Here is a 23,888-nt window from a genome sequence, read left to right as displayed (position 1 = left end):
TTGCATGTAAGCATTTTAAAAAATCCATATTATAGTAAAACACATAGCTCTTCTCCAAAGTGAATGAATCCTATAGCATTAAATAAAAAGACTTCTACAAAGATAATTTGTCATCTGAGTCTCAAATAACAAAGTTCATTGTAGTTTTGAATATCTAACAAATTTCAATCTGAGTACATCAAAACATTTATTAATTATAGAAATAATAACATCTTGTGATCTTAAGATGTGTTAAGTCCTCGTTCAGAGAAAATCATGTTTCCCTACACCTACATTTTCTTTCAATAATCAAACACTGACTCACCAAAGCACTTGAGTCATGCTGCTCTTAGCCTGACCTCATTTTATTTCACATGTAGTGCCATCAGCACATTGACTGCAGATTTTCTCCCATGTGACATGCCTTTACACCTATACAAATGAATATTCACAGTTCACATGTTCACAGTTTGTTGTGTTTTTATAATATATAGCAGTTATAATATGAAAACTACAGCTCAGAAAAATACTCCACAGCCCAAATCGTACTCTTTTGGTCTTTCATACATGCTATCCTATGGGAATGGTTTAAAGCTCCACCACAAGAGGCTTAGATTGGGCATCAGGAAGTGTTTCTTTGCCAAGAAGGTGGTCAGACACCAGAGCAGGATTCCTGGAGATGTGATTGATGCCCTAAACCTGTCAGCATTTAAGAAACATTTAGGAAATGCCACTAATAACATGCTTTAACTTTTGGTCAGCCCTGAATTGCTCAGTTGATGAGCAGTAGATGATCATTGTAGGTGTCTTTCAATTGAAACAATCCTATTCCTGTTCTGTTCTATTCACATTTTAATAATCACAATTTTTTAATGTCAGTGGAATCTGAGATTGCTTCAGCACTGATCATATTCAAGTTTATAATATTGTCTGTGTTTAGAAGGAAAAAATGGTTCCAGTAATGTACAAGGTACTTACATGTGGCTTAATGAAAGTAAAAATAACTGGAAAAGGAGACTTCATGTAAATCTAACAAATTTATTTGAGTTTAAAAGCTAAGTTCAATGCTGAAATGTCTGCTAAAGATATAGAAATCAATTTCTGTGGTAACTCTTGCTTGTAATGTCTAGCTGAAAATTATAGCCTCATACATTTTGTTCGTGCCCTTTGACACAATTATTCTGAGGATTTTTTTCAGGAATTTCTTACTTTATTTAAGCATTTTTGCAGAAGCTTTGCATGAGGATGTTTGTATTTATACTAGGAGACAGCTATATCAATTCATGAGACTATATTTCAGCTGTTGAAGAGGAGTTCTCAGCTTCAAGCTGATCAAGCAGATCTTTGGGTTCACTTCCATCTTCCCAAAGTAATATTTGGCATATTCTTTTCCTGCCACATTTGTGCCAGAGATTGCTTCCTTTCTATAGCAAACTCAACTGCTTATGCCTCAGTAGCTCAGGCTGGTGTGTTTGTGCTGCTCTTGCTATTTGAGCAGAAGTTCTTCACAAAAATAAATCGGTAGCTGGGCTGATAATTCCAGATGTCACCTCTCATGCTTGTGCTTTCACAGCTGTTAAGATCAGTATTGGTTATAAACTCCTTAATATTGAATCTCAACTCTTTCATATTGGTCTCCTATCTCATTACAGATGGTGGAGGGTTGAATCAATACCCTTCTCTTAGGCTTTTATTCTATGTTCTTGCTGTTTTATTTTTACCATCAAGTTAAATTCAGTAAGATGTTTGAAACAATAGCAAACAAGAATTAAACTAGTTCATGTTAGTGCATTTCCTGTTTAGTCTTTGAAGATAAATACTTTTTGGAATCAACTGTACTTTTAACATTTACCAGGCAGATGATATGTGCTCAGTCTGACAGCCTCTAAATGCATTTCCTTCATTTTTCTTGACTGACTTACATACTGATTTGTGTTTCCCCCTACCTTTAACTGGAGGCTGTTCAGTGAGAGAGTTTGGACAAGGACAGTTTATTAAACTGGAGATGAGAGATTGTGAATTACTTGTACTGCAAACTTCAAAGCATGCTCTAGTGATATTACCTGCAGTTTGTTCCATCTTTGAGCAAAGCTGCATGATCTTCAAAGCCACTTTCTGCCATCCTTCATAAATCAGATGTGATAATTGCATTTTAATACCTGTAATCCCAGCATTTTAGGCAGAGAAATTTCAACATTTGAAAACCAAAAAGGTTAAGAACAACTTCCTCAATTAAATTGCAAATATCTTCAGTTCTTAAATTCTTTTAGTCTATCATTCAGATAAAAATAAAGACTAAAGAATATTGGTGGAGAATGACTATGCAATGTTTTGCAGAAGAAAAAAGAACAAAAGCCTATGATTAGAGCTATCAGTCTTTCTGAAAGCTCTTGTCATTTTCTGAACATAATAAGAGAGGGGACATTTTCTTAATTTACATCACCTAATGTCTGTCCATCTGTCCTCCTTGAACCAATGCAGTACCAGTCTTGTAAATGAAATAGAATCATGAGCTAATGAAAATATATATGAAACCTTGGAACAGCTTTCTCTCACAAAGCACTTTGAAGGCAAGTCATCTTTAATGGAGATGATCTGCTTTAGTTTTTAAAATATGTGTTTAGCTTTTACCTGCTAGAATTTTTATAATATTTTAAAGAGCAAACCAGAAATAAATCAAATATAAACCATTTTATTTTAATAGAAAGTTTTTAAATATACATGTTTTTATGCATTAGAAAGGATCAAGTTTATCTGTAAGCCAAAGTTATCTTTCCAAATAAAAAAATCAGTACATACAATACAAGTTTGTTTATTGAGTACATTTCACTGTGACATGCTGAAGATAATTTGGCAGTGTCTATTTATAAGTAAGAAATGAGAAGTCTGTATAAACAAACTACAGTCTGTTTCAAAAAGACAATTGAAAATATATTCATAACGAAGTAGAGATCAGTTCCATTAAATGAAAGTGTCATTGTCACCATATATTTTGCCTTTCTGTTTGTTTTGATAGTTAAGCTCTAATGGAGAAGGCATGCTGGCTGTCTCTGTCTGGTGTGTCTGTGTCAGCTTTGGCAGTGTTTCAATGGGGAGAAAACAAGGAGTTTTTCATCTTTTTTGATGTTGCATATGGACTGAGGGAAGAAAAAGTCACAGATACTTAGCTATTCAAGGCTCTCTTTCCCCAACAATTCACTTAGTGAATGTGGGGGCAGAAAGCCTTCGAGGATTGTTTGTCACTATGGTAACTATGCTCAGTAAAAGCACAGAAGATGCAGAGCAAAAGAAAATGAGAGATTGGCATACAGATATTACCTACAAAAGCCCAAGATTTAAGGCTGGGAAAGATTGTTTCCTATCACCACTGTGATAAGGAAATTAAATTAAGAACAGTACTGTTAGATAGAAGGCCACCTCCTTGAAGAGAAAGTTGTTTGCATTTTTATATAATTTGTTTCCAAACCATTGCTGTATTTTAATGTATTTTTCTTGACTATGCTTTTAATTTAAAAAAAAATCTTCTCATTGTAAATAATCTCTCTGAGCAGAGTTATTATAATTAATGTGTAATAACAAAGGTACAGCTGCCTTACTTGGTCCCTGAGAAAAACTAAATGTCAGGGAGGCAATTTTTGTCATAATAAGGTTCAAATACCTGAACCAAAACCAAATAAGGTTTGGGTTGTCTGTTTTTTGGTCTGTCTCTTTTCACTGGGAATGTAAATCTCTTTTCTTTTATTACTTCTCCCCTCTCTCCAGGGGAAAGTTTCTGCAGTTCACTTAGACCTGGATAATCTATTTTAAAATTCTGTAAGTATTCAATAATTACTGCTGGATATGTTTCCTGGGGCAACAAAACCTTCTGGATTGAGATATTCTTTTGGAATTATGAATCTAAAGTAGCAAAACAAAGCTGGAACACATGGTGGTTCATCCTTTGCTAAAAATGGCCTGTCAGGAGAGGTAATATGAATTGTAAGTGCATCTGAGATAAAGGTCATGTGAACTGCTCCATTAAGTGGATTCATTGCCATGTTCAATACTCTGTATCAGATGATGCCAAATATTTATTTAGATCTCTGGTTTTGCTTGTATATTTCCAAAGTGTCATGACCTGCTGAGAACTGAGAGATTTTTAAGGGCTGGACTGTAAGATGATCTGTTGAAAGCTGGATCCAGCCAGCCCTCATCCCATCTCCCATGTGTTACTGCTGTGAACAGGGCTGTGGTTCACAAGGCAGCACATGTGATTTCTGCAGTGACTGTGCCAGGGATAACATGTGCAAGCAGCACTTAGTGTAACCCAGTTATTAATGTATCCTTTCCTTCATTTCTTAAAATCTGTGTTCCTAAGAGAGTCATCATTACATATTGCATTAGAGCTGCCAAAATTTAGGCAGGTTTTATCTGGCTAAATTTCTATCTTATTTGGAATATCTCACTGCAGAATGCAACATAATTAATGGTACCATTTGGACAGCATCTTTTAATGTACATCAAAAAGTATATTTGTGTTCCTATTTAGAATCATAGCAAGAGACAAAAATGTCATTGCAGGGTGTATGTAATGACATATATAGAATGAATGTCTAGTTTAGTAGAATGCAAATGTTTGTAAGCCATTTCAAGGGAAAAACATTACTTTTAATTCAAGATCAAACTATTTGAAATCTGCCAAGTGTTCCTCCTCAATGATACGCCCTTCTGCACTTTGATTTATGTTTAGACTAATAATCAAATAAGAGGAAGGTTAGCCACTAAAGTGTCAGGTCTAATAGTTGTGTTGTTCAAAGCTAAAAAAAAAAAAAGATGGGGGAAGGTGCATTAAGTACTAGTTGTTATAAAAGATCACAGAAATACTTGACAAAATGCTTATTTGTCATTAGTTTTGCAGTTTACCTTGGCTGTGCAATGGTATTGCTGGAGCAGGGGCTGACAGCCCTGAGGGCTGACAAGGAGTCCTGGGCTGTGGACAGGTGGGGGGAGCCTCAGGGATTGAGAATGGCCTCTGGATGCTGAGCCTGCACATGAATTGCTAGAGAGAGCCCAACTTGCTTCAAACCTCAGTTAATTGTGTATATAGTTCAGGTAAATTGTGGTATTGAGAATGAAAGTTTCAACCTCAAAAACAGAAGAATAAAATTATGAAAAGCATCTAATATTTAGAAATCTAGCATATTTCTAGAAGGCTACACATTGTGACACACACCCTTTAGATGTAGACACTGCAGTACCCAAAACTCCCAGGCTACCTCTGAAGCGCCTGATTTCATGTATGTACTAATAGGCTGTAGAAAAAGGCACAGGTAGCAAACCAGTAAGGGACCAGCATTAGTGGGCCTTGAAGGAATTTCAAAAGAAAGTGTGTTAGATTGTTCTGAAGGCACTCACATATCCCAGCTGATATTGGCACTTTGAGGTGATTTTGAGGTAATGCTTTAGTTGGTAGAATATTACACAAAAATTAGGCAGCATCTCTACTCTGACCATTAAGTTTTGATCTGTTTCCTGCCATACCTTACTGGTACCTTATCACTGAAATCCAGCTACATTATACACGTTTTGGCTTTGGGCTTTATTTTGGAAAATTAAATGTGTTATTGGCAAATTTCTTCAACAGTCGACAAGGGGAGATTCAGAGATACCTGGTTCTGGGAGGAAATGTGTTTTCTTAATGAAGAAAATTGTAACAGGGCAATCTAACCCTTCATAACCCAGAAAAATTACATTTTTTTTGGATTTTACAGATTGGGACAAACTCAAAATGAATGTTAAATTTGCAAATATTGCAATTTAACAGAGTGAACATTGGCCTGCTTAATGGCAGAAAGTGACCATAAAGCATTGGGGTTTTAATGTTTTGAGGTTTTAGAGAAAGTAGTGAAAGCTTTTTACATAAAAGGCATTACAAAAGACTTTCATTTTCTTAATACCTCTTCTTTGTTCATGTAGGAAGTTATATAAGGAAGAACAGTAGTAATGGTCCTTTTTTATGTAAAAAATCAGTAGAAGTTCATTGAAAAAAGCTGAGCATATTGTTATTTGTATCAAAATCTGTTCTTGCTCTTTCAAACTAAAAACAAGACAGAAACAACAAGAGAAGGGGGAAATTTTGGTGAAATAGAAAATTATTCCATTCACTGATAAAACTTTTTCTTTTATCTTCATTACTGGCAAGAAGAAAACCACAGCATATGCTCTAAGTTCTAGCAAACTTACAGTAATAGCAGATCATTTTAGTCACTGCTCTCAACTGCTTTTCTGCCTATTAGCTGACATCAGTTATGAACAGAACACAAAAGAAAAGTGACAAGAAAAGAAAGACAATCAGAGTTGAAAATTATGAGTGCAGAGAATAGGAACAGCAGCAGCAACATCACATTGCTGCTGCCTGTGACAAGGTCTTTATAGTGTCATATAGGCTCTTGGGTATCATCTTCTAGCTGAGATAGGACTTTCTCTCTGAACTCTGTATGAATGGATAGTAATTGCAGTTTTAATGTGTTAATGTCAAGTTTTTAATTCCTTATCTGTTCTCAATATCATGTTTTAAATTCAACTTCCAAGAATCAACATCCAAGTTCTTAATTCCATCTGTCTTCTTCAGCAAAAAGTTGTGCTGGAAGAAACTAACTGCTTGTTTATTTGCTCACAGAATGTGACAACACCTTTGGTATAGTTTTGTTATGTTTACAATGTGTAGTACCTGTGACTTTCTTATTTAATACATCTTATATTAATGCATCCTTTCACTCTCTAACTTCTGCCTGCTCTATGTGAGACAGTATTAGGAAATAGGCTTGGACTGATCTTAAACCACAGACACTACAAATTTCTGCATGTTTCTTAAGAGATTAAAGTATTTTCTCTCTCTCAATTACTTAACAAGTGATTGTATGCAGACATGGCTTCATTAAAACCAGAATTTCCTGTGAGACTTTCCCACTTCCAGTATTTACAGAGGGAAGTCCTGATAAGATTTTTAAACTTTTTTTTCATTTATATGTTCATTAAAAATTTTCCTATACTGTCATGAGGCAGCTGTCAAAAGCTGATCCTCATTAAATCATAATTTTTAGATTAATGTATTCTGTATTATATTTATGTGCAGAAAGAGTCATATTTATTTTGAGTGCTGATTTAAATAACCATATGCAAATATAGTTCAGCAATTTGACCTCATTTATTTTTCTGGAGAAGCCTCAGTGTATAGACTATCAACATAATTAAACTGGGAGTTTGCGAAGTGTCTTTGTAAACTACTAATATAATAATTTATAATTATGGAGAGGAAGAAGTATTAAAAAGTATGCCATCATATTTGAACAGTATAAAAATAGTCCGAAAGTATTAGATTTTTTAAATGTAAAACATTTTAGAGGAGTATTTTACATTATTTTATTTTCAGAAATCATGCAACCTGTGTTTGCAGAGGATGGTATTCCAGATACAGAAGAAATGAAAACAATTAAAGAGAAGATTGAACTATTCATGAATGATTGGAAAAAAGTGGAATCAGAAATCAAGGAGTCATCTCAAGTTCGGGTTGTTCTTTTAGAGATTGCTGAGCAAACACCAGAAAGTCTGCTTAATCAAACCATGCTGGTTATGGAAAGTAAGTAATACTGTTTATGTGATTGGCACTTAGACTATCAAGAGGGATTTTGGATAGCTGATGTGATAGGCACATTAGGGAGTGGGTTATACTCAGTTTGATATTGCTAATATGAAGAGGGTCATACTGTATTCTCCAGGTCAGCTGAAAAGCACAATAGCAGCTTTTCAGACATCTAAGAGTGGGGCAAATATATATATTTTAAATATATGTATATATTATATGGCTGTGCAAATAGTTGCATAATATCTCCCTAAACACTTTGAAAACATATTTCCACAGTTACTTATTTTATCTGTGCATGCCAGGATGCTGGTTTGAGAAATGGACAGATAGTGAAGGTTCACTCACTAATCTACAATATTTGTTGGGTTAGTGAGGCTTTCAGGGTGTGTAATAATCTAACCTAACCACCTGTATAGACTGTATTTCAAGACTCAATTCTACATAAAGTTTTTTAAAATTAATCTTTCTTTGGCAAATTACATTTCTTTTGTGTGGTCTTGTCAAATTTTGAGCACTGAATAAATAATACTACATTTTTCCTATTATCACTACCAATCAAGTGTTTTATTAACCAAAACATCAATTGTGCTGGCTTTATAATAAACTAAAATTTGAGTGATGATTCTTCCCAGCAAGTAACAGGAAAAAAAACCTGCTGCAAACAGTAATGGTACTATCTGCATCTGTTTATAGAATACTTTTGTAATACAAAAATTTCCATTGAAAATAGCAATTTACTTCAACCAAAAACAACCTGTAGAATTTCCATTTTTGGAGGAGGCAATATACTAACTTCCATATAGGGGAGAACATTTTGTTCTGTGAGTAGAAGAAATGCAAGATACAGTTGGCATTATTTTCTATCATGTATGTGCTTACTTTTATGGATAAAGAGAATATATTCTGGTATAGCCAAAGGATAACTATTGAAACAGAAAAAAACCCAAACAACCTAACCTTTTCAGAACCTTTTAAATATTATGGCTGGGAATTATCTGATGAAGACTTAGAGGAGGAAGCACAAGATCTGGCTGCTGAAGAGGAAAATGAGGAAGAAGAAGAAGAGGAAGAGGAAGAGGAAGGTGAAGAAGAAGAAGGGGAAGGAGAAGAAGAGGAGGAAGTAAGCATGCCAGTTTTATCTACTTATGCTTTTACTATAACTCCTTTATTTTCAGTTTGAACATAACCTCAGAGAAGTCAGATTTTGCTTGATACTGATTTTTGTAATCCTTCTTACAGAATAAATATTAGCATGTGCTTCAAGAATTCTATCACTACATTTCTGTATTGTAGCTGATAGTAGTTTTACTATAGCAAGAAACTCAAATACTCCCATGCTAGTAGGGAGAATGACTGTACCTAGTTTTGCCAGATGGAAAGGAGGGGTTTTATTAAAGAAACAAATGTGAACTTTGATTTCTGTCAGCTAACAATGATTCCATGAACCATCATGTAAACATCAGAAGATGCAGAGTCCTGTTCCATTTCAGCTATTCATAATTTTCACACACTCAGTTTAATGAAATTAGAGGTCTAGCTTTTCCTTGCAATTTTTGTCCTATAATGGAAGATTCCCATCCCCAAATTTAACAGTACAGGATATCCAAAGACTGTACTAGAGCGGTATTAAATAGATTTTTTAGAAATTAACTTTACTGGGTAAGTAATCTGACTTCATAACACCAGCTCTCATTGTATTTTCTGAAGAGGTCTGCATTTAAACAGAAAATCAGTTTCAAGAACACAGTAGGAAAACATCTATTCATAGACACTTCTACCCTAATTTTGGTGCTCAGTGGCTAACTATGATATTCATGATATTTCGAATTTAATTCTTGTCTCAGTAATTGTCTTGGACAGTTTGTTTTCTGACTTAGAATCTTAAAAGTGTGTATTTTCGTAGACTTATTTTCAGCATACAAACTTTTTGAGAATACCATCTTTATTCAATCCTCAGTTAATGTATTTGGCATTATCAAATCTGAGGTACTCAATCTAAATAAACTCCAGAATTCTAAAAGTTCTCTAAAATGTTCATATTTGCAGGATGAAGAAACAATTAAGCAAAAGAAAAGGCACATGGGAGACACAAAACACTTTTGTCCTGTCAGTCTGAAAGAGAACTTTGTCCTCTGTCCTGGACTCCAGGAACATGCAGCTAAATATAAAGAAAAGATTTATTACTTTTCAACTTCTGAGTACAGAGATAAATTTTTGAAGAACCCTGAGGAGTATGTCGCTCACAGTGAACCACTACAAGTGAGAATCTTAAAAAAAATATTTAAAGCAGATAATAGAAGATTAAAACAACTGCTTTGCATTCCCATTTAAATTTGTTTATTATGGCCTTTTTTCCTATTTTTTTTTCTATGTAACAATATATTAGGCAAGTTCTTGAAGCAAATAAAACCCATGGCTTCCCTAGGGATCTTTAATGTAAACTTTAATTAACACATTGAATTAATGATGCAAATACAGCAGAAAAGAGAGGAAGATTATAAAGGCTTACAATAACTATAAAATGTCTTTAACAAATGGCACATATTGAGGATTTTGGGGATTTTTTGTAACTTGGAAAAGGGTAAAAGAACCGAAGATTTACCAGACTTGTCTAAAGAAGTTTAATTTTTAACTGCTGATAGTAGGGTAGTAGATTAGTGTTTCAAGAGAGCAGGTAGTTTAGTTAGAACAGCAATAGAAAGTCTGGGAAAATTAAAATGCAAAAGTTTATGACTGTTTTTGATGATTTTTTTAATAATCATATTTTTGAAGTGAAAAGCAGGGGATGGGTGCACTGTGCACTCCAAAATGTTACAGAGTATTCCGTTTTTTTCTACAGGCTCCTCCTTTACGGGTGTGTTTACTTGGGATTCATGGAGCAGGTAAAAGTACTTGTGCACGACAGATAGCAGACAAATTAGGCATTTTCCATATTCAATTTGAAGAATATCTACAGGAATTGATTTTACCCAAAACTAAAAGGAAAGTTCGGCCCTCTCTTGATGAAGATAATGAAGATGACTATAAAATACCAGAGGAACTGGAAGACTTCTCTCAGACAACTGAAACCGAAAAAGAAGAAAACAAAGAGGTAATAATAATCTTCAATACATCCATACACAAAATAATGATTTTCAAACAAGAATAGGAATTTCCCAAAAAATCATAAAAATTGTAAAATTATTTTAAATTAAATGCTTTATGAAATTTGGAAATTATAGTTCTTGACAATGTTTTATAAATATCAGAAACATTCTTCAAAACATTTTCAAGATTTATATACAGGTTTTTCTAAATAGTAGATTTAGATGCTAAATGCCCAGTGGAAGACCAATTGAGGGGAAAAAAATATCACAGTCAGAATAATAATGTAAGGCATGGTTTCCTTAAAGTGTTTGTCATATGCAGATTCAGTCAAGTGCATGTGTTCCAATTGCACAGGACTTTAAAAATGTTCTGCAGCTGTGCTCTTTGCACTTTCTGGGAGCAAACAGATAGAATGCCTCTAGCTGCCCTGTCTGATCATCCCTTATAAAAAATGAGAAATAGTCTGCATTTGTAACAGTGTAAGCTAGTATTTTTTTAAATGCAATAGATTTCTTAACCTAGATTTTAGTGTTTCTTTGCCTGTTGGCAGCAGTTTCAAATCAGAAGAATAAAACAACTCTTGGGTAGCATAAAATATGCCTTGTAGCTTACCTAAAAGACTGTTTCAAATAGCTGTATGTTCATGATACTGGTAGAATAATTAATGAATTATAATTTTCAGAAAGTCAGTTCTTTTTCTTAATCAGATTGACAACTGGCTTTAAATCCTTATGAATATGCATTCTAAACCTATCTCTTACAGGATGCAATTTCTCTGAAGAAGAAACTTTTACATAATTTTTTATTGGGGAGAGTATTTTCTTTAATTGGGCAGTGACGTGTTGGGAGAAAAAAATTCACAAAGTTTTGATGCAAATAAATTCTTTAGATAGCAATGGATATGATAAAAGCCTTCATTATGAGGAGAAGTCTCAATGTATATGAATCTTGCAAAAATGTGCAACAAAACTGAAAATTGACCTCTTGCACAACAGAAATAAGGATTTATCCAACACTCAAAGATTAGGAAGAAATAAGTTTCTGCATCACATTTTAATAAATTTTTTTTTAGTGTGTGCTCCTGATACCTCCCAAGTTCCTTCAAGTTACTAGTCCTCAAAGCTCTTCAAACACTTCCTACTACAGGATTTAAGGAAGTGTGCAGGAGAGACAGCAGGCTGCAGAGCAGGAGGGATACAGAAACAACACTCGGGCACAGTATTAGGAAGATGAGCACCCAATGGAAGTAGAAACTAGTGAGGGCTCTGAAGGGTTGCAAGAAGAATTTATGCAGTACAACAGAGTAAAAGATTGAGAAAATATGAATCTGACACTAAACATGGTCTTTGGAAGTACAGTCTGATCTGTGGCCTAGAGGGCTGTGTGTCTAACAGGAAAGCCTGGGTAAAAAATGGTTTTACTCAAAAACAGGATAGGATCAAATTTGGGATCATTTATGTAAACTGGACATATACAGGTCGATGGGGTGCACTTACAGGTGCTGATAGAGCTGCCAAAGGTGCTTTCAAGGCCATTCTACTGTCTTGGGAAATGTAGCAGGTCCCTGATGACTGGAAGGTAGTGTTCTTATGAAATAATACAAGAGCAGTTAATATTATAAGTAAATTCTTCAACACAAATGGAGTACAGATCAAAATCATGGGTGTCAGAACAAAAATCCAGGTTTTCATCCAAATCAAAGAAGGGAGGTCTTTTGAGAAATTAGTTTACAACCATAGCCAAAAATATGGCAAGTGTACCTGGCACTGATGGTTATGACTGACTCTCACTGAATTTTATTTCTTTGGCATCAATACCTGTCTTACACCAAGGTATTTCCGTTCTCTTGTCATTTTTATATCTGCTGGGAAATAATCTTCTACATCAGTATTTTTTTTTCTCATACTTCTTGTAAAATGCTTCATCTGATGGCTTGACCTAAGCACAGCTCATACAATTTCAGTTCCATTTAGAAACCCATTCATTGGTCCCTGTGCAAAACTCTGGAGAATAATTTCCAAGGTTGTAAAGTTCCAGGCATTTGTCTGAATATGAATATCACTGAACTGTCTGACTATCCTATTTTTCACTGACCCACCACCACCTTAATTTTATTAAATTCCATTGTATCATTCTTTTTCACTTTGGCACAAGACAGTGGAAGTTTATCTGTCAGAGCTTAAGGTCAGTTATAATGTTCAAAGCAAAACCACTTAAGGCAAACAGAAATATACCATGCAGTCTGGGGAGTTCAGCAAAAAGATATCCTGGTTGTTTTAGTGCCATATCATTGACAGACATCATTGTCTGGGGGGCAGCCTTGACTTTCAAATCACCATTCTGTGAGAGCTCTGTTTTCTTTTATCGGATACAAACACCATTCCTACCTGTCTTTAGCAGTGGCAATGTCAGTGATACATTTTTATATGTGTTGTAATGTTTTCTGTCACTTCACACATATCTTTCAAGATGCCTCTGTGTTGCAAATCTGACTACCACTTTGTCTACTTAGGCATCTTCTCTCATACAAACATCTTCTAATATATGTACTATGTCAGGCACTAGAGAAAATACTACTCATACACACGACATTAGAGCTGTGACTTCCAGCATACTCTCAAATTCTTTTGGCTTAATTATCAGAATAGATGTCAGGCATAGGAATTCTTATTCAGATATGGCCTTTTGATACCAGACATGTTTGATTCTTGATATATGAATTATGTAAACTAATCCAGAACCACCAACATATATCGTCTTTTCATTATTTTACCACAGTCTGTGTCAGGAAGCCATTCTATGAGAAATGCATCCTCAACCATATCAATCTCACAGAGTTACATATTCTGGAAAAGAACCCCAAGTGTTTTACACAAGAATTTAGTAGTTTGATTTGGTATTTGAATACTTTGTATTTGACTAGTCCTTAATACTAACGACTAGTCAAATGTCTAGTCTAATACATAGTCTAGAAAAATGCTATCTGTCTAGCATCTGTTCTTCTGCCTATACCAAATCATCTTATATATCATTCTTCAACATATTTTTTTGGCATCCATCCAAATATAATAGTTGCTTTCAAAAAGTGAAAAAACATTTTAATGTAGTGCAGGTTCCCAGCATGGAAATGTGTAGCCAAAAGGAAAACTGCTTGTAGGCAATGAGGAGAACCTGTGCTCATTTCAGTTTCTATTCCTCTGAACTGAGCATATGTATAATTAAATACTTAACAGTTGTGCTTGATTTTAGGTTTCTTTAAAACTTATACAGCAGCAATTGCCCCAATTTTAGGGAATTGCCTAAAATCTATAATGTAGTATGATATGCAATGTGGCAAATGAGTTTATTTCTGCTGGTTTAAGTCAAATGAAGACAGTATCCTACTTAGCCAGAAACAATAAACGTGTCAAGTAGATATGTGCTTTCTGGTTTTGTTTGTTTGGTTGGTTGATTTTTATTTTTGGGGTTTTTTTTAATTTTTGATGGATTTTCTTTACATAAAGGAAGTGAAATTAACAGATGAGGAAGAGGCAATCAAAGCAAATCTAGCGGATAATATGGAAGTGCCTCCAGAAGTCCTTGGTAAGATTGTTCCTGACTGGTGGAAGAAAGAGCCATTCCGGTAACTGCAGTTAAATTATCTCTTTCTTTAATTAATTTTAGGAAGTATATCATCTGTGGTGTCCACAATTGTAAATAACTATTGTGAGATTATTTCAATGCTCTTGTACTTTTTATGAGTAATGACCTACCTGTCAGTCTTGGTTTTCTTGTACTATTTTAATTGACATTTTGACAGTAATATTATGTTTCATATGCTGCACACAGGATTGGACAAAAGTACTTGGCACACCTGAATTGGATTAAATCTCCTAAATAGCTGGGTAATTTCCATGGGCTTACAGTATAGATATGAAAACAAACCTTTTATATTTTATATAATTTTTGTCCTGACTACAGATAGGGGACAATTGTTCTCTACACAGTGTAAAAACAGGGAGATCAGTTCTAGGAAAAAAAGAATGCACCAAGACAAAAAATTACCCAGCATTATGCATAATGTTGTAATATAATATATTGTATAAGTTTATATTGTATTGTATTATATCACATCACAATACATTACACTACCAAACTACACTATGTTGTACTCTTCTTCCCCACCAGGGCTAGTTGTTCTTCCCTCCACTTCCACTTCTTCTAGCTTCTTTGGTTTTCTGCAATTTTACAATGTATCCTATTAAAGTCTAAAGTAATAGATATAAATATTAGCTTCTTATCAACACAAAATTCAGCCTTACAAAACCACTCATCTAATTTGAAATTGTAAGAGCTCCAATAAGGCCTAGAGCTTTCCTTATTTTAACATCTGCTGGAAGAGAAATATAAGTCATGCTGAGTGGCCAATTTCTCATCCTATACTACAGAAGAAACAAATTTTTCAGGCACAAGCTTTCTTTGAGAGTTGTTACCAGAAAAGTGTTTGGGGCACCTTCTAGTTTTTGAGATCAGTGCCTAGGAAGTATTGTTTTTAGAATCACACAAACAAGTCTGAGGACATAATTAGTTTTGGTTTTTTAAAGTTCTTTAAAAATATCTAAGCATTGCACATTAGAACCTCAGAAGAAATTAATTTGTTAGTATACTAATTAAAATACACAGTGAAATAGCAGTTTTACATTTTCAAAAGATACTAACTGAAAGTATTTTTTATATTTTACTCCTAACATATGTGTTTAATATGGGTGGGTGGATTTTTTTCCTAAAAATTACATGTTCACTGTATTACACTTTAAACTGCACTGTGCAATGATAAATATCTTATTTTCCAATAAGGTCCACAGGCTTTATACTGGATGGCTTCCCTCGTACTGTACATGAAGCCACATATATGTCAGAACAAGGACTCTATCCTGATGTTGCAGTATATATTCAAGTAGAAGAAGATGACATTCTTGTCCGTCTTTTTCCTCCACGTCTGAAAGAATGGAAAGACAGACGGCGTAGAAAGAAGGAATACAAAAAGAAGTTGAAGGCACTAAAAGCAAAAAAAAGGGTGCGTTTTCAGCCCTGTGGCATTTTTTGTTGTTGTTTCTACAGGAGAGGTTTTAACACAGATTCTGAAACTTCCAAAGCTGTGAAGAGCACACAGAGTAACAGATATTGGAGCCAGGAGAAACAGTCCTACACATCCACAGCATTCCTAGGCTTACCATAGAAACCAAAAATAATTTAGGGCTCCTCTCCTCTTCTATGCAATTAATGCATGCAGGAATTTGGGCATCTCACAGCCCAAGAAAAGTAGCTGTGCTGCCAGATAAATGGCAGTCCTGGAATGTCTGTGTAAAAAGGCAAGTTGATGGAGGGAGTGAATAAAAAAAGGGGGTGATAAAAAAATCAGATAGACAGTTCATGCACTGTAGTATTGTTGCATCCCAGATTCCCCGAGCATGTGCTGTTGGGGGGATCAGCATCACCCATAAGCTGACTTCACTACCATGTGGGGAGTGTGTCTGTGTTCCCAACTCTTATACTCTGCACAGGAATGTAGTAACAGCTACATTCTCAAGGCTGTTGCAGCTGCTCTGTGTGCCATTCAGATGAAGCTGTGCCTACTGTTGAACAGATTAAAAATTGGTTGAGCTAACCTGAAGTCTGTATGCCGACATTTACAATTGGCACATGTAATATATTCAAGGTTCCTCACTTTCTATAAAAGTGAGATAAGGTACTAGACATGTAATATCAGAAAAAATCTGTAATAATTACTATAGAGCAGCTGACACACAGGAAGTTAGGACAATGGAATTTGGGAGAAGACTCATACAATACCATTAATATCCCTAAACAGTCAAAGGGAACACCACACATGTACTACCATACTCAGACATCCCTTTGCCAGATTCAGAAACTGTCACATTCCTGGGAGATTCTCCCCTCTGTGACAACTGTACCAGCTTAGCCGGTGATAGCGTGGCTGTAAATTATAAAGGGACAAGTGCAATGGTCTGCTAGGATATCCTTTAATCCACATTTTCCATTAAACAGTTTCCAAAAACAATGTTGTCCAAGGATAGGCAGGAAGCAAAGATGAAGGGCAGGGGATTGGGTTCACAATACATAGGGAATACCTGAGGGCAAAGGTCTAATCCCAAAGGACTTGACCTTTTATGACAAAGGTCTCAGACCAACTGAGAATCAGGGCTAGGAATGAGATTTACTTTGGAATGTGCTAATTAGCATCTTCCCAGTGGCCAGTTTGCCAGGGTCTCAGGTTTATATCTCCAATTGCAGTTGATTCAATCACCACAAGAAACCACCTGTAAATTTAGAAACTCTAGTTTTTAGCAGTTTACCAATAAACCTATTATGATATTTTCAGTGTTATAAGAATCACAGTCTTTTTTTTGCCTCCAGTCTCAATCTCAGAAATTGCCAAATTAGTTTTTCTAAAATACTCATGTTTGCATAGTAGACAGGTATATCTGGTCTGCAAAATTTCAAAATCTAGGTAGTATTTTTTTAACATTAGAACCAACTGGAACAAAATTTTAAGGTGTTAATTATAGGCTATGTTCCCAATTTTCAGAGGGGAGCTTTTATTAGGAAGTATCTTCAGTCTTTTTTTGTCTTTTTTTCACTAACAGAATGAGAAGATTGCCAGAAGAAGGGAAGAACTTCTAGCAGAGCAACAAAAAAAGAAGCAGGAGGTAAGAAAACAACCTAATAAGACAGTTTTTAAATAGAAGTGTTTGCATTCATACCATAAAATTTCTAGAGCTTTTAGTCAGACTTCAGGTCAATGTAGTACAGTAAAATTATGATGGACTGTGAGAAACTTTGACTTTCAAAGCTAATTTTATAGTATGTTTAAATTTCTTTAGATACTATGGATTCATGAAGACTAAAAATTATTTTAAAAGAATTCTCCAACCATGCTTCCATTCAGGAAAGTGCTTATGAATGTGTTTAATATATCTAATTTATAAGCATAAGAGTAGTCCCACTAATTGAAATTAGGCATGTGGCTTTAAGTACACTGTCAAATCCATGGTTAATCCAGAATACGACTGTACCAGGATTTCTGCCCAAAGTCAAGTACATAATATATTTATAAATGCATTCATGTTCTACATGACTGCTCATGATATTCTGTCAGCTACACTTTCATCAGCCATGTCTCTTTATCATATAAAGTCCTGTCAAACTACAATACCATGTATGAAAGAACACTCCTCTTATCTAGCTGCTCTTCAGGTGTAGTAGCTCTTCGGGTTTTTTAAGTACTCTTGGAACTGGTATGATACTTCACTGTATGCAATACTGCTGTATTTTCTCCTGAAATAGGATTCTAGAATTTGCTAGATTTTTGCTTATGATAAAGGAATCCCAAAATGAGGTTTTGTTGAATTATTGGCTTTTTTAATTTAAAAAGATACAAGAATACCATATGTTTCATCAAAATATCTGTATCATAGACATGAAACAACAAAATATTTTGTCTTTATAGGCTTTAGAAAATAAGGATAATGATGAAGCTACTGAAGAGGATGAGGAGGATATTGAAGCTATACTTGCAGAAGAGTTTTTAGAAGAAGAAGAAGAGGAAGAACCAGAAGAGGAAGAAACTGAAGAAGATGCTGTTGAGCGCATGCAAAGTGAAATTTCACAGAAGTTTGAATCAGAAGTAGAAAGGTTACAAACAGTTCAGGTACTGATACCACTGCTTATTTTGTTAAATTATATGATCACATTAAGAAGAATTTCCTTATTTATTTTTCACATTTAAATATTGCCTAAATAGCCATGCTCCTGTACTCCTGATCTAGGTATGTGAACCAGATGAATAGTGTACTGAGAAGGTGTAGACTTTTAAGAGTATATAATTTATATGATTAATATAAAAAAAAAGAAGCTTTTGCGTAGACATATCCAGTCTTGCTGTCATTTCATTTTTGATAGGTCTGTTGACACAGGCAACCAACCTAGAGAGTTGGGAATGTATGAACAGTATTTCAAAATAATTTTTGAGGCAAAATTCTCACTAGACAGCTCTATTTTTAAATACAGTTCCTAGTTGTTGGTGATGAAACCAAATATAAAGAAAAAATCCAAATCTAATCTTGGTTAAGATGCCAAGTGTTTAGCACCATTCCCACACCTAGTGACATAATTTTCTTTAAATCAGTGCAATTGCGTGTGGTGAGGTAACCTCATCTAACACCAACTATCTGTAATGGTAATGCATCTAAGGCAGTATGTAGATTGGTAACATTTGCTTATAATCTACTAAGTATCTTATTCAGAAATAAACAAATCATGATTTAGAAGAAGTTCTATCCACTGACCAGAGAGGCTTACAAAACCAGATCATAATACAATATTGTAGCAGTGTAACACCAAATATAGAAGTTTAAACTCAGTGGGCAGGAAGACTAATTCTCATCAAACTTTGTTGAATTTTGTTGACTGAGAACATCCTTAGGAAATCCTTGATGGTTCACAGAAAATCTTGCCATCTTTATGAAAAATCTGGTTACATTTATGATTCCAACATTTAATTATGTTTTCATAACCAGGAAGAATTTGAAAAGTTTTTAATACCATCAGTTGAGATCAATGGAGGACGGAAGCCTCGAGTCGTGTGCTACCAAATATACAGCAAGCTGAAATCTCTAGTGGAGAACCGGAGGAGCATTTTTGAGAAATGTTACCCAATAAGTTTGCCACTTGCACAGAAGATGCTAGTTTTCTCATATAAATTACTAAGTTCTTTTGGTCAGTGGGATCCAGTCAAGGTAATGTTCTTAAATAGCTGAAGAATGCTTTCAAGAGTTTACACTTTTTAAAAATGCATTTCACATTTACAAGATGTTATCAGACAGTAGCAACTAATTCCAGAAATATTTAATGAAAACTACAGTATTGAATCAAAATTACACCACTGAATATACACAAAATACAGCAAGCATTAATAGTAAAAGTTGTTGGTCTTTTCAGTGTTGCAGCTAATTTAAGGCTGAGACGCATTTAGTAGAATTCATTAAGCTATCATTTGTGACATGATTAAAGGTGATATTGAACCAGAAAGAAATGCCTAACTCTTAATGATACACAAAACACAGGACAACAGAGAAGGTCTTTAAACCTTCCAATAATATGAGAACAAACTCAAAGGATTTGGAGTATGAATATCTAGTAAACCACACACACAACTGCCCACCAAACCCAGCAGTGACAAAAAATGTTAGACGTACTTAATTAATTAGTAATAATTCTTTCTTGTCAAAATTTAGAATTTATGAAGAGCAACAAATCTATTTCCATTATATTTTACTAGAGATCTGGAAAGTTGAGGTCAGAAAGTACTCATCACAATCCCCAAGGCAGGAAATTAAATATTTGCACAAAATTATTTTGTTTTAATGCTAGTAATAAATGCAGATTGGATCGTGAGTAAATAAAAATTAAAAAGGAAGTTTCATTGAAAAAAAGTCCAATCAACAACATACAGAAAGTATGAAGATGCTGAAGGAAACATACTTTGGCCTTCATTTTACTATGCCAATTAATCAAACCATTTTATTCCCTTTTGTATAACATTATGTTGGGTCTTCATCTGTTCCAGATCATATTTGTCTCTCTTTAACCTTAGGATCAAACTCTTCATTCTTTTTCATGGCTGCATCAATTGACATCTAATAATCTAGGTACATACTAATAGAAGTAGATATGTCTACACTTACATAATTTCCAACTAATGAACCACAGTTTATGTGTTTAATTGCTATTAGTCTCTACAACCTAGTCCTTGCACTTTGTTCAATCAGATTTCACTACATTTTTGTATTCCATCTCTCCACTTAATTCCTTTGTTCTATATAGTGTTTTTTACGAACCAAAAAGTACAATTTAGTTAGAAGGAAGAAGTCATAGAAAACTATTGGCTAAAATAAAGAGTTATGTGCTCACAGTGAAAATGTACAAGCTGATAAAAATGAAAGGGAAATAGGATCATTTTGAGGACATTTCAGGATAAAAATAGAAATTACGAAATTGATTACAGACTGGAAGTTTTGGGGTAGAGAGGCAGATTGAGTAGATGCTAGTTACGTTGAGATTAAATTTTGCAACTGATTAGATAAGCAGAGAATAAACATTATGAGCTGAGTGAAGAATGGAAGCAGATATGCAGTAGAATAGACTCATGAAATCCCATAAATTGAGGGCAAGCACCCTGAAATTACTTGGAATAGGAACCTAAGGATATGAGAAGTGTCTGGCAGGACAATGCCACACAGTAGAACAGCCCCATCTCTAACTGTAATAACCAGACCAACCTTCCTGACTCCTTCAAAGAACAGTAATAGATTTCTGAGGTATGATTTTCCTGGACAAGAAGCTGAATTGGCTCTTCTCCATTATTTGATATGTATGCATGTAACTACTGGGTTTTTTTCCTTAATGTATTTCAGTTTGCTCAATACAGAGTCAGATTTACTGGACTATTTTTGCCAGGTTCTACACTGGAGGAAAAAAGTTTTTTTAAACATGGTGATTTTCTCCACCTTCCTTTTTTTGTTGAAAGAGGGTCAGTATTACACATTACTCAGAATTACACTTCTGAGTCCCTTTAAAATAGTAAGGTGAACGCCATCTGGTCTGGGCAAATTTTTTCTACATATTATTTTTCTACATTTTGTTTTAAAGTATCTTTTATTGACACTTTAAGACGGTTTCTTCCAAGAAGGGCTGCAACAGGGACATGACTAAGTTTTTCCATAGAGAAGAGTAGTGCAAGGAATTAATCTGGCATTACTTCAATGACTATTTCTGCCAATTGCATCTCTTACATGTCAATGATTCATCAACACTGTAGACTTTTTAGTGGGCTGTCTGATGTGTTTGAAAAGATTTCATCAGCAGTGCATATATTTTTCCAATAACCTTTTCAGCTTATCTTGTGGTTTTACACTTGACCATAATGCAAGTATTGATTATCTTTTTATATCTTCATTTGTATATGATTTCTGATGAATACAATATTCTCAGTGTATTTTCTGTTGGCAGGTAGGCAGGGGAGTTTAATGCACTGAAAAATAAAATTATTCTCTTTATTCTTTGAAAATTCAAAAAACTATTACGTTAATCTTCTCTGACTACACTATCTTGACAGACCTAAAGTGCTACGGTACCACCTACTGGAAATAGCAGGTATTCTTTCTGTCTTCAATGTTTATTTCACCCTATCAAACAGGAAGTGTAGGTATAGAAGTTTCTTAGATTTGAGCAAAATACTATGTCAATGTTTGTGAATTTCAGAATGCTTTGATTGTTTGTCTGATATGGTTGGTACTCCTCTACCTGCCTATAAAGCTACTTCTCTGGAACAGTGGAAGAAGAAGCTTTGTCAAACCTAATGAACTGATTCTCATTTTGTATGTTATACAGTTAAGCCAAGGAGATGTGATCAAGCCACAGCAAAGACAGGGAAGCTCAGTCTTTCCAGTAATCCATCGACAATATATTTATTTCTTTTCAAGTAAAGAAAATAAAGAAACATTTATGACAAATCCCATCAAATATATTTGTCAGCCAAAACCTAAGCAATCTGTGCCAGTAAAGATTGCAATTGTGGGACTTCCAAAATCTGGAAAGACTACAGGTATGGGCACTTGTCTGTTAAAAAAAAACAAACCAAACTTTTTTAATGATTGAAGTTGTAGCTGTCCTTACTGTTATTAAAAAATCATAAACCATTAATATTGTTGGTCTTCCTGCTTTTCTTGCTGGGCACAGATTCTTTTAATTACATTCTCTAGTGTCTCATTTGACAGTATGATACTTAAGCATTGTACATCTGAATTTTATCCCAGGTCCTTAAGATGTTAGTGACCTGGACTTGCACTTAAAAAAACTAGACTTACACTATTTATACCCCTTGTATTATTTATTATTATTTTCTAATTGTTTATTACTTTTTTCAGTAAGCTAATGTAAAATGAAGAAACAGTCCTAGGATCAAGGATGAGGACCCCAAACACCCCACTCCCCAGTCTGTTTCCAAATTTCTAGATTAAAAATCCTCCAAGATTTCAATCCTTCTTTCCTCCCCTTCCTCCTTTGTGACTCTGTCAATCCACACACTTCTGCCTTTATCTGGAGGAGGAGGAAATTAATTTTAAACCATAGTTACTGATTAAAATAGGATGTTAGGAAGAAAAGAGACAGGCTCAAATTATCTCATATTTATGATGAAATTTTGCCATATTTCCCATTTCCTGGATAAATTATGTAACTGATGGATTGTTCTGTAAGAGGAGCAGCAATGGATGGATATTTTCTAACACACTCTAATAATATTGACTATATCTGCTGAGGTTTGTGCTAACTTGAATAGTGTAAGCATGCCCTGTGTTTATGTGATGTTGCTTACTTTAGAAGTTGTGACTTGAAATCAAAATATTTTGCAGTTGCCCAGAGGCTTGCAAGTGTTTATGGGTTCCTGCACCTGTCCTTGGGAGATGCCATCCAGTTTGTGATAAACAACCGGCCAGAGAGCCAGCTGGCACTTAAGGTACAGTCACACCTTCTCCAGGGACTCACCGTACCTGATGACTTGGCCATCCAGGCTCTAGATGTGGCTCTGCTAAATCACGTGGATAATGCCACTGGGTAAGTCTTCTTGGGGACTTTGGAGGTATTTCCAAGACATGCCAATCCCTTCATAGACATGGATTCCTATGTTACTGCTGTAAAACAGTTTCACTAAAACACATCAGTGGTTTCTGCATTAAGAAAATAATCTGTACAAAAGGAGACTTTTTACAATTGCTCTGGGAAATAAGACTGAAGCATAATTTTCAAGTAACTATATTCCAGTAAAACCAAGTAATATACTTTGTGACAATTATTTTTTATAGTCAATAAGCCAGTATCTTCTACTATCCTTTGAGAACAACCATTTGGTCTCATACCAACTCCAGAACCAGCTTGGACACACCTGATTCTCTTTGATCATGCAGGCTGGTTCAGTACTAACATTTTTTCTGGTTTCCTTAATAACTGAAGTTATTAAGGAGGAACTGAAACCAGTGAGTCTTTCCACCTCATTCATATGTGATCCCAGGCTCTTTCTCCACCACTGAAAGATCCTTGAAACTGGGCAGACATAAAAAGCTTTATCATCAGTATTTCA

General features: G+C 34.7%; 1 protein-coding gene across 1 annotated transcript in view; it reads left to right on the top strand.

The window, feature by feature from the left end:
* Nucleotides 1–23,888, top strand: part of AK9 (adenylate kinase 9) — a 60,565-nt gene that overhangs the window by 26,564 nt on the left and 10,113 nt on the right. The window contains exons 19-29 of the mRNA XM_079298693.1: nucleotides 7,391–7,597; nucleotides 8,569–8,723; nucleotides 9,650–9,862; nucleotides 10,443–10,694; nucleotides 14,194–14,312; nucleotides 15,527–15,746; nucleotides 17,338–17,400; nucleotides 18,201–18,401; nucleotides 19,270–19,488; nucleotides 22,142–22,355; nucleotides 23,164–23,365. Coding sequence (XP_079154819.1) covers nucleotides 7,391–7,597; nucleotides 8,569–8,723; nucleotides 9,650–9,862; nucleotides 10,443–10,694; nucleotides 14,194–14,312; nucleotides 15,527–15,746; nucleotides 17,338–17,400; nucleotides 18,201–18,401; nucleotides 19,270–19,488; nucleotides 22,142–22,355; nucleotides 23,164–23,365 — 2,065 coding nt within the window. The remainder of the gene's footprint in view (nucleotides 1–7,390; nucleotides 7,598–8,568; nucleotides 8,724–9,649; nucleotides 9,863–10,442; nucleotides 10,695–14,193; nucleotides 14,313–15,526; nucleotides 15,747–17,337; nucleotides 17,401–18,200; nucleotides 18,402–19,269; nucleotides 19,489–22,141; nucleotides 22,356–23,163; nucleotides 23,366–23,888) is intronic.

The sequence above is a fragment of the Erithacus rubecula genome (assembly GCF_903797595.1).
Source record: "Erithacus rubecula genome assembly, chromosome: 2".
NCBI lineage: Eukaryota > Metazoa > Chordata > Aves > Passeriformes > Muscicapidae > Erithacus > Erithacus rubecula.
Note: the sequence above shows the minus strand (reverse complement) of the source record. Positions and strands in the feature narration are given on the sequence as shown.